This window comes from Cheilinus undulatus, linkage group 2 (assembly GCF_018320785.1).
Source record: "Cheilinus undulatus linkage group 2, ASM1832078v1, whole genome shotgun sequence".
Classification (NCBI taxonomy): domain Eukaryota; kingdom Metazoa; phylum Chordata; class Actinopteri; order Labriformes; family Labridae; genus Cheilinus; species Cheilinus undulatus.
This window is the reverse complement of record NC_054866.1, coordinates 34,303,943-34,316,106: the sequence shown is the minus strand read 5'-3', so window position 1 is coordinate 34,316,106 and position 12,164 is coordinate 34,303,943. Positions and strand designations below refer to the sequence as shown.

Genomic DNA, 12,164 nt, shown 5'->3' with positions numbered 1-12,164 from the left:
TTTTCCAGGGATAAACACAATGCTACTTGGCCTAAAGCTCCATCTATAGCATCAGATTAGCATGAGCACACTACGATCTTGACCTCATGTTTTTTAGAGGTTTAAGTTCTGTATACTTTGATTCATTACTAGTTTTTCAGCAATAAACCCAAAGCATTCTGACTGTATTCTGTTCTCCTTTAGTTGCTGAGTGACTGACTGACGGTTATTGATTTCTTTCTCTGTTTGGTAGGTGAGGAGCGATGATATCACAGAGCTACCAGCTGAGCCCCTCCTGCGCTCCTGCGTCAGCACGGCCAGCATGAAGGTCAAGAACGTGAAGAAGTAGGTGCTCTTTGAGACCATGTTGCTGCTATTATAGGCTGTAAAACAGGCCTTTTATCCAGGCCATGGAAATGAGGAGCTATAAAGTGTTGGGTGCGGCATAGACAGACAAGTCTACATCTGTAACCCTCTCATACTGGCCTAATCTCTCCTTCCTCTTCCTCTCTTTTGCTTTGCTTTTCTCTCCATCATGGTATCAGTGTGGTGAATACTGATGACTTGCTGTTTTTTTTTTTTTTTTTTTTTTTTTTTAAGGCTGACATTCCCTCGAGGTCACTTCCCTAGGTTAGCTGAGTGTGCCCACTTCCACTATGAGACTGCTGACTTTGGCACCGTTCAGGTAAGCTCTGAAAATACGCACTGAGTGACTTCTGCTGGAGAGTTACTATGTTTAGTAATTTTGTCTTTGGCACGAGTTCAGCTGGCATTTAGGTGAATTGCCCTAGAAATGCATCAGTCTTGAAATGCAATGTGGCAGCTGAATCAATGCTCTTGTTTTCCTTTTCTTGCTTACCCTTTCTTTCCCACTCCCTCCTTCTGCAATGTCACATAAATGCTTCAGTTTATCATTTAGGAGCTGTAAAACTTTTGTCCACTTTATTTTTTGCCCCCATGATACCTTGCATGAATTCTGTTACTTCTAGTGCCTTCTGCCACTGAAACCAGAACCACTGTTTTCCTATAACAACATGCTAATCCTAATTATAAGAGTGTTTTAGTGATTAAAAAGTTGAAGTCATCACTTAGCCTATACCTTAAAATGGAATGATGCATTAATACCTCTGCATTTTTCTATCAATTTCTTGACTTTCCCTCCGAATTTATAAAGCATCATCCATCCATCCATCTGTCCATCCATCTATCCCAGTCAAGGGATGGGAAAACAATATGAAGGAGTGATCTCAGATAATATGCAAAGGCATAGTTAGGATATTATTTAGCTATGTTTAAAGGGATATTTCAGAGTTTTTGAGATTAGGTTGTGTATGAGACCTGGGGCAATAGTTGTGGCAATAGCATCCAGAGATTTCAGTGAGCATTTCCCCTTCACAAGGGGCGCTTGGAGAAGCTAGGCTGTACAGAAAAGCAGATGGGTGTAGTTTATCCATGTAATTTGGCAAGTTCAAGGAAAAATGGGCCAAAAACAATGGATTTTTTTATAAAGTTTTATTCTTCACCCAGAAAGCCTGTGAGCTTCAGCTACCAGCTATGCGTTCTTCTTCCTCAGCGTATCTGAACAGCTTTTTGGGTCTGCAGGGTTCAGTAAATTCAAGTAGCCTATATAACAGACTAATGCCCTAGATAAGATGTAATTTATCTTAATCTGTTATTCATATGCTACATCCTGAAACAAAGTTAACAAGTACCAGAACATTGCTAACCTTGCAAAGTAGATGGATACGCCTGTTTCCGTGTTTCTCACTGGCAAATCCATCTTGCAAAGCTCCTGTCTGAACCGTTTGGGCCCAGTTAGAAAGTGACAGGACCAATCAGCGATGAGGGGCAGTCCTTTCGGGCATGGCAGAGTCGTGACGTAAACAAGCAGCAGCAAGAGGCTGGTGCAGTTATGGACGAAGACATTAGCGTGGATGCTGCTAAAGCGCCAGTTATATCAGAATTTGACAACAATTCTGCGTTTAAAGAAGAACAAAGAACAGCAGTGAGTTGTTTTCTTTTCAAAATCAAGTCGCCATGTTTCGCGTAATTCCTCGGTAGCTGTGCACGCGCAGCTCGATAGCTGCTACATCACTTGTTTTGTTGCTCTGATTGGCCCATAGAGATGTGACAAAATGTTCATCCAATCACACTCTGAGTTTTTTTCAAAGCCTCTGCCTTTTCTCAGACGTTTCCTATTGAAGCTTTCCCAGATGGATGTGTTTCACACATTGGCAAATTCATCTGGTAAAAACCTTTGTGTGGTTAAGTTTAGTAAATTTGTTGTTAAGAATATAATGAAGTGGAACATGTGATTTGAAAAGAAGTGTTTTTCACTAAATTCACTGTTGATTGTAAACCACGTTGGTTAGCCACTGGAGAGACATTTATCCTACTTTTGCCATATCCAAAATTGTGCCTATAATCATATCCACAGTGGAGCCGCCTGAATAAGGTGGCAAAGAAGTTTATTAGCCTCATTCTTGTTGGATCCATAATCCGACTGCAGTATTACATTTATCCTCTGTATTACAGTATATAAATATCAGACTCATTTAGCCTGTGTAAACCTCTAACCTCCTTCTCTTTCATTAATTTGACTGAAGCACACAGTGAGTCATTCACTGGGTAAATGTGATACAGTAGTTTCCTGGAGAGACAGCCAGGTCTATCCAGGAGTAGGTTTTGATGACTCATTTTGAAAGTGAAAACCTGTTCTGGCTAAACAATAGTAGGTGTGAGAAAGTCTGCTGACAGAGACTGTTGGTGGTGCTTAGTGAATTATTACAATAATATTGCTGTTCATCATTTTGGTACTTCTTTTGTCACTGAGAATGTTTTTTTAGGCATGCCTCTCTAGGGTTCAGTTAGACTCTTACTTTCATCCACACTGACTGGACTATCTCAACAATTATTTGTTAGATTCTGTCATGGAAGTAAATATGTCACGACAATTACGACAGTTGTCACTTGAATTACGACACTTCTACCGTAAGTCAGACGAAGACACCTTAAGTGAATGTATGCTGCTGTTGTGAGTTAATAAAGCAGGAAGCTGGTTAAAAGCCTGAACCTCGGTACCTCCTTATTACAGATTCCACTGACAAGTATAAGAGATTCCTCGTGGTTCAAAAGATGGGATCCAACTGACCTCCTTTTAATTCCCTTACTCTTTATTAGATTTGACATGTTACATAATATTAACCATATAATTTTCAAATATATTTCTATAGTTTGGTGTAGATGTATTTGATTTACCTGTAAGGCAGTGGTTTCCAAGTTTTGTTTTTTTTGGGGGGGGCTCTCTTTCACAGATGAAAATAGTGTTTTTTAAGTAGGACTTTGACTAGGTCACTTGCTGTTGTGTTCAGAAACATTGTTCTGCTGCATAACCCAAGTGGGCTTTAGCTTGAGGTCCCAAACTGATGGCTGGATATTCTCCTTCAGGATTTTCTGGTAGAGAGCAGAATACATGGTTCTATCAATTACAGCAAGTTGCCTACACTGAACAAAAAAAAAGTTATGTTGATCCTACTTAATTTTATTAATTTTAGCAGTTGCACGCAATATGTTTATCTAGATCCAGATATATATTTTTTTGTTGACTGAACTTAATGTTTTTAAGTAATCTCAGATGAATAATATAGGTAATTTTAACTTAATAATTTTGTGTAGCAGGTGCTAAATTTTTTAAAGAAAAGTCAACTAAACCTAGGTTAAACAGACTTGAATGAATGGATTTAAATTAACTCAATTTTATCAATTTTAGCAGTTGCATAAAAGAAATTAGCCTAGATTCCACATATGTTTTTAAATTAACTCAACTTATTATTTCTAGGTAATTCCAAATTAGAGGTATATTTGCTCAAATGTAGTACTCTGTACAGCAAGATGGGTATATTGTAGGTAACTGCTTACCTTAAAACGTCAAATAGTACTCACTGATTGTTTTTTTTTTTTTTTGAAACTTTCTTTTTGTTCAAGTTTTCTTTTTTTCCAACAATAAAGGACAAACAAAAAAGCATAGAAACAGAAAAATAGAAAATATCAGTGAACAGACAGGTTGACAAGGGTGACAAGGGTGATATAGGCCATACATTAATGCAAAGTGGAGTGATCTTTCACACATACAATGAGTTACATGTTAAAGAATATAATGTCCACCTTTCCCAGTATTTAGTAAACTGTTCAGCCCGCAATCTTAGGTTGAAGGTCAGTCTCTCCATACGTTGTATCTCGTTAACAATGGTAATCCAGTCATTCCTTGATGGCAAATTTATCTGCAGCCATTTCCGTGTAATGGCCTTCTTACTTGCAGCCAGGAGCACTTTATAAAGATAAATATCCTGGGCCATAAGTCCAACTGGGATTTTACCCAAATACAATGTAATGAAAGAAAAGTTGACTTGTAAACCAAAAATTGACTGAATTTCTCCAGCAAATTCCTGCCAATAAGGTTGAATAAGGGGGCAGGCCCAGAATATATGAAAATGATCTGCCATTGTCTGTCCACACTGTCTCCAACATTTATCCTGTCCCTGACAACCCTGCTGTTTAGATTTCAATTTGGGAGTTACAAAAAATCTTATTATGTTCTTCCAGCAGAATTCCCGCCAGGCTCTGGAGTTGGTGGTCTTAGCTTGACCCTCCCATACAGTTTTCCAGACATCATCAGATATCTCCAGGCCAGACTCCCCCTCCCATTTCTGCTTAACCTGGAGAGTAGAATGATTCTTAGAGTTTTGTAGTCTTTTATAAATTTGTGATATTAAATGTTTACTGTCTTTAGCCTTATATGCATCTGTAAATATACTGATCAAATTACTGATTATGTTTTTTATGTTATCATTTCATCTAAGGTGGACTAATTTGTGCAATCATTTGTTGCAATGACCATTAGTCATCCACTGCACTGTAGGTGAAGTTTCATCAATGTCAGTGTGCCACTCAATGTTCATTGACATTAGCAGTTACAACAGTTACATTGTCCCCTATAGACGGGACCTCTTTAATTGAGACAGCAACGTCACTCATGGTGCACTTTTTAAAATTATTTTATTTAACCTATATTTAGCCAGGAGAAAACCTCTTAGAGATTAAAAATCTCTTTTTCAAGGGTGTCCTGGCCAAGACAGCAGCAGCAGACTAAGTACATAAGGTTTAGTGCCCAAAGGCATTCTGGGAAAACAGCAGATTTGTCATAACTCAAATAATTTGAGTAATACTCAAGTGTTGGCTACGTCTTGATATTTATGGCTGTAACCTTATAAAAATATGCAGTATGTGTTTTAAAAAATACTTAGAAACTAATTTAACTTTCTGACACAAGCTTCACCACCAATAACAGTAAATTTCTTACTTACTGAAAAATGGGTGGGTAATTGCAGCGCTGAAAATGTCCTTTGAAAAGTGTAAATCCTAACCAGGAAAGGACAAAATGCCGTTTTCTCCCTGTACATGCTCAGACAGGGCAGTATGTGGTCCTCATTTGAACACTATATTTTTTATGTTCCTGGTACACAATTAAAATCAACTAGCCTGAACACATTTTTAAGATTACTTTTAATTATTAAAATCACTTTAGTTTAACACAAATTTTTATGTTATTACGTTATTACGTTAAGGATCAAAATCTGTTTTTTCAGGCCCTTCAGCAAATTTTTGATCAAATGTGAAATGAGCCTTTGTGTTCTTTCTAGTCAGCGGTGGTTTTGGCCTTGGAACTCTCCTATGGCTGACACTTTTTCCCAGTCTCTTTCTCATTGTTCAGTCAGGAACACTGACTCTAACTGAGTCATATGAGGCCTGCAGATCTTTGCATGTTGTTTGGGGTTTTTTGTGACTTGCTGAATGAGTTGTTGATGTGTTCTTGTACTGACATGTCTACAGTTGCCATGGTTCGCGTTATGCAGTTCTTTATGGAGTTTACTCCTTTGGTAAGGGCGTAGCTCGGTAGCGGCTACATCGTGTGTTTCGTTGCTCTGATTGGCCTGTAGAGATGTTACAGACAGAATGTTCATCCAATGACCCTCAGATTTTTTTTTTTTTTTTTTTTTTTTTTTTTTGATGAGTTATATTTTTAAGTAAAACCTGATGTGAGAGAAGAAGATAGTGTGGTGGTAGGCCATTGAAATTCACAGGTCCAAAAGTGTTGATGTTTCTTGTATCATTTGGAGTATAAAGATGTAAAAATCACCTTCATTTCCAGTGTTTCTCTATCTATCTATCTATCTATCTATCTATCTATCTATCTATCTATCTATCTATCTATCTATCTATCTATCTATCTGTCTGTCTGTCTGTCTGTCTGTCTGTCTGTCTGTCTGTCTGTCTGTCTGTCTGTCTGTCTGTCTGTCATTATTTATGCACATGTATGAATGACAGGGTTGGAAATGAACTTTTTCGCCTTCCTGCCACATCAGGAGTAACTTCTGGACTTTATGATACCAATATTAATTGTAAAGTTTACCCATGCTGTCAAAAAAGCCTTCCCACTGAAAGATTAAACAAATAAAAAAATAATTACTTAAGAAACCATTTATTGTAATTGTATTTATAATAGGTAAGATTACGTATCTTGGTAAATGTTCTTTATGATGATTGATTGTCCTCCACTGACTTTATCTCCTCATTTTCTCTCTCTCTCACTATTATTATCCACACACATTGCATGTCTCTGTCTCCACCTGTTGTTGATGCCTGTGTGATCTTTTGTCAACATCTTTTGGCCAAGTGCATTGACTCATACAAACAAAAAGTTTAATTGTAATGGCTTTCTTTATGCTCATACTTCTCTTTATCGCAGTGATCATCATTAAAAGCAGAGGAAAAAGGGTTGAGGCCCAATGATTTAAAGCATGTAGTACTGGGTTTTCTGGTTTAAAGTCGGTGTAGTTCCATCTTCTTGCCACCAGAGTGCAGCAGTTGTCCCTCAGCAACCTGAAGCTGCTGATGGAGCTCGACACAAAAGAGGGCATGAGCAGTGCATGCATGCTGTGGGGCTGCTTTCTGACTTGCAGCATTAATGGAGTACAGTGAAGCGAGTTGGACGAGACTTAAATCCCAGGATGCTCTCAGTAGGGTGGTCCTGCTGTGGTTGCCGTGACTACGATGCTCCATCAGTTGAGCGAGGGCAAGTGAAGCAGCATAACAATCTCAGTGACCTTGAAAAGGTCCATAGGGGGAAGAAAAGTCGAGCTGAACAAGAAGATAAATATGAGTCTGTGGAGACAGTCACACTGAAGGCTGCGCATACTGTCTGCACATATATAATCATACAGTTGGCACATATTACTAGTAATACATACATGTATTATTTGTGATATGATGTCATGTAGTCTTTATATTATTTTAGGTTTATTTCTTTGCTGAATTTGATAGATAAGTCTTTTATATCTTCCATGAAGCATTTGTGGAAGCAGAGAGGGAGTTTTCTAATCCTGTCTCATGTATCCTAATCACAGCATAGCACCACAAGGACGGCAGACCGCCTCAGTCTGCAGCCTCCCAGACTGATCCCTCTCCAGATTAGCTCCAGTCTCGCCTTGAGCGTGGAATGAATGAGAATAGTTTTGAAATGAAGCAGGGTTGTCTATCTCTCCCGTGCAGCCTTGCCTCGGTGTGATGGATGAGCTCAAGCGTCTGTGTGTGCTGGTTGAGCCCATTTACTGACAAAACCCCCCTTTCTGCCACTGGAGGAAGCTGAGTGGATGAGAGAGAGAGAGACGGAGGGGGGAGGGGGGGAGAGTATAGGAGAGGGGAGGGGATGAGACGAGGAGGAGCAGGGGGAAGAGATGGAAGGAGGCATGCAGGAAAGGGGGTAAGACACACAGTGGGAAGCATCCTTGTTTCATATTTTCTGCTTTAAGTAGAGCGGTGAGTGCGTGGTTATCCAGAGCCGCGTGAATGAGCGTTTTTACATGAGGCAGCAGGGGAGCAAGGAGCGGCATTTAAACTCTGCTGGCATCAGCAAAGATTGGGTTTGTTTGAAAGGGCTCACTGAGGTTCAGGACTGCAGCCGCACACAAAGGGAGAGCAACATCCTTCAGCTGCGGATGGATTTCTAAGATGCTTTAGTGGCAGGTAACCTGCATGTTTTGTGTGCTAATTTTAGCTTATGGTGCCACATGTTTGTAATACATGACGTCACACTGGCATAGGGGTTAAAATCAATGTGTGTTGGCATGTTTTATTACAAAAGGAGTAGCCAATCAGGTGTGAGCACTATAGAGGAAGTGGTGCTCAAGCCTGTCTTCAATGAAAATTGTCAGAATTTTCCTTTTTTTGTGTGTCATAATTTCTCATTTTATCACCTTTTTTTTGTTTAATCACAAAATATTCCTGGTTGGAATGATGTCACATCCCATCATGCATTTGGCCTCATGGTCCTGCATCTAATTCAGGGGCTTTGTCAGGGCTATTCAGTCAAACAAATCATTGCATTGGGTAAGAGCTCAGCTGCCATAACTTATTAAAGAACAGTTTTCTCAGTGTGCGTTCCTTGGTTTGCTGTATTACCGTTGAGCAGTAACTAGGTCGCTGTGTGTTGTGTAACAGTGTATCTAGATGGGTAGCTACCAGTTATAAATAACCAGAAGTTCCCTTGGCTTTCAGGCCTTTGAAGTCTCCTCTACAGTAATGTCTGTCAGTGTATTCCCAAACCCCTTCAGGGCTTTGATCACTTTAGTTTTGGGGGTATATGAAATATCGGGGAGGAAGAGGAACGCTAAAACTACCCCGCCTCCGAGCACTGATTTCTTATTAGCTTATGTATTATACATTTCACGCTGCAGGATTTATGGTGGAGTGAGAATATGGATCACAACTCTGCTGGTGGCAAAAGATATAAACTGCACTTATTTCCCTAAAAACTCAAAAAGGCATCAGAACATCTGGCAGAATTCCCCAAGATCTCTTTTTAGTAGAAAGTTTTCTTAAAAGAAAAACTTTGTCTCTCTTATGTATTACTGCAGTTCTCAGGTTTCTTCACCTAAACTCCTCCACTCAGTGTAAAAGCCATTTTACTTTTTAATGGAAAAATGGGGTTGGACATGATGTTCGTGTTGTATTCCAGGTCACACACATAAAGGTTGTTGTATTATACGCATCCATTATTCAGAATGTGGGCCCTCTCAATATTAACCTTCCCCATCCTCTCTTTTTGGCTCTTTCTCTTATAGTTGGCTCTTGCAGAGGGGCAGAGTGAAGGACCGAAGCCTGGTCTGGACTCCAAAGAGCTGGTCTTTCTGGTCCAGATCACTTGCCAGGTAACATAACACCAATAGTAAAACTTAGCTATTCAAATATCCTTTTATAGGGTACTCTGAAATACTTGAAATTTCAAAATTATAGCCATAGAATATCATTTGTCATCCCATGACTTTTTTAGTGCTTGTTTTACTTTTTCATATATTTTACATCATAATGGTGAAAATTAAGGTCAACAAAGTGACCATGTTAATAATGGAATAATAGCCACATAAAAAGTCAAATGGTTATTCACTTACACTTAAAAAATATTTAAACACAAAATATCCTTTTTTTACTCATAATTGTTTTGAGGTACACAAGATGAATCAACATGCTGCTTTTCCATAAAACCTGGGACATGGAAGAGAGCAGAGCTGCAAAAAGTACAAGACTTTGTACTGAAGTAAAAGTACAGTTCTATGATTAAGATTCATTAAAGTGATAGTGAAACTACTGTTCTATAAATCTTCTCAAGTAAAACTAAAAAGTATCTCATTCAAACTTTACTCTAAGTACTGAGTACTGAGTTGCTACTGAGGATTTGTACAGTAAAACATGATCTTTTCTTATTGGCTGTAATAACAAAAGAATAGATCTCCAAACAGGTTGTTCAGGTAAAGTCAAACCTCTATAATAAAGTAAAATACACAGTAAAACTGGCAGTGTTAAATTAGCTCATGTAGAATTTAATCTAACAAAAGTGTTTATGTAGGTCTATAAGGCAAGGCAATGCATACTGATGAAGAATAAATACTATCTGTCCTTTAGGAGCACCGTAAGTCAGTGGATAACTTCATCTATGGTGCAAATGTGTCTCACATCAAAAACGACAATAGTCCACTGGAAATAGGGTTAAGTATCTTTAGGTTTTTTTCCGCGACTGGTACAAGATACTTTTTATACAGTGCTGGTGCCTAAACAGTGCCTAAATAAACACTTCTGGGGGGAAAAAGGTGTGTTAACTGTCAGGGGGAGAATAAAAGCTGTATGGGTATCATAAATGATTTGCAGAAATACTTTTATAAAGTGCCAGTCAAACATAGGATACAAAAAGGAAATCAGTGTAACTTAACACTCAGATCACACAACAAAAACATTCCAAGTATGGTTATCTGTGTTATAATTTGGTCTGGTAGTTATTGGATGTGGTACCAGTACCATGTCGGAACTGGTTTTTGGTACTCATGTAGGCCTTTCAGACTGGCAGGGCTCTGTGCCAGTTCCAGTTCCTGAACCTAAATTTGAACTGGCCAGCACGTTCAAACCGGGAAAAAATTGGTTCTGAACCTGAAAAGTTGGTTCTCAGCTGGAACCAACTATTTTTGGTTCTTTCTTTGGAACCGTGACATCATCAGTGGATGTATCACATTCTAGGTTGTCACACCCTACAGAGTCATCTGAGATGGCTGCACTGTTTTCTTTTTTTTTTTTTTTTTTGGAGGCAAACAATGGCTGATTTCAGAATACTGTACAAGTAATGGTGGTACTACCAGTGTCTTATAATTCCAACATGGAACCTATAATAATCAAAAATATTGAATAACTAAGTGAATTTTAGGAGGGATGAGGTTCACAACGTAAATAAAAACTGATTAAACTGTCGTTTAAGTGTAATAAAACTGTTGCATTGTTAGACTGACTAAAATCACATATATTTCAGCATTTATACAATGTAAAAAGAAAACAAAATTGAAGTTTGAAATTAATTTAAAGAAAAATAAAGCTCAATTGATATAAAAAACTGATTTAATCCCCATAAATATAATAAAAAATCTTATTATGTTATTAAAGAGACAAACCTGTGCCAACATCTAACTTCATTAAAGAGTACTGTTACCCTACATTATAATGAGTTATATAAAAAAATGCAGATGATGATAGATAAATCAAGTTCTATGAGAATGAGCAGTGATTTAAAAACACAGGATGGTCTACTGTAAAGCTCCCATGAGGATTTTTTTTTTTTACAATATATGATACAGACTGAACAGTGATGCTTATGTAATTGTCACAAAAACAAACAAGGTCATCAGCGAAAAGACTGAATATGTCTGTTTGGTAAGCATTAATGCTTCAAACAGCTGCTCTGGTGAAGGTGTTAGAGGAGGTGATTAACAGCAACGTATAAAAACAGCTTTTGTTTTCATTTTTCACAAAAATGTTCACAGAGAGTGATACGTTTGACTGCTAAAAGGAAGCAAAATGATTTTTTTAAATAAACAGGATTTAGACATGTACAAGACAACAGTAACATAAAGAAAAGGTACTGTTTTGCCCAAAGAGCATGCCAAAATCTACAGTGATGGAAAGTTTGTCATAGGAGCTTTAAATGCAAAATTGAAACGTTTTTTGACTGTCTTTTTTTTGATGATCATTACATCATTCCTGGCACTTTGAGGATGATTTTTTTTATTGGATTTCATGAAATCTCTGTGTTTTTCCTGTTTGTCAGGGTAAAAACTGGCTGGTAAAGAGGTCCTACGAAGACTTCCGTGTGCTTGACAAACACCTGCACTTGTGTATCTATGACCGCCGATACTCACAGCTCACAGAGCTGCCACGACATGACACACTGAAGGAAACTGTTGAGGTAAAATTAAATTACGCTCTCAGTATTTATGATGAATGATATATATGTACAGTTCATTCAGAAAGTATTCAGACCCCCTTTCATGTTTTTTCTATTTTGTTATGTTATAGCCAGTTGCCACAATTGTTTAAATTCATTTTTTTTATACTCCAGTACCCCAAAAAGACAAAGTAAAACAGATTTGTAGAAATTTTTACAAACTTGACATTAGTATTTAGACCCTTTATTCAGTTCTAAGTGACAGCACCTTTTGCAGTGATTACAGCCTCAAGTCTTTTTGAATATGACACAACAAGCTTTGCAAACCTGGAGTGGGAAATTTTCTGCCAGCCTTCAATGCAAACTC

At 38.1% G+C, this 12,164-nt stretch overlaps 1 protein-coding gene across 1 annotated transcript in view; it reads left to right on the top strand.

Moving 5' to 3' along the window:
* The window catches only part of arhgap32a (Rho GTPase activating protein 32a), a 55,995-nt gene that overhangs the window by 24,687 nt on the left and 19,144 nt on the right, over window positions 1–12,164 (top strand). Inside the window, exons 4-7 of the mRNA XM_041810479.1 lie at window positions 233–324; window positions 580–664; window positions 9,159–9,245; window positions 11,681–11,818. Of these exons, the coding sequence (XP_041666413.1) occupies window positions 233–324; window positions 580–664; window positions 9,159–9,245; window positions 11,681–11,818 (402 nt within the window). The remainder of the gene's footprint in view (window positions 1–232; window positions 325–579; window positions 665–9,158; window positions 9,246–11,680; window positions 11,819–12,164) is intronic.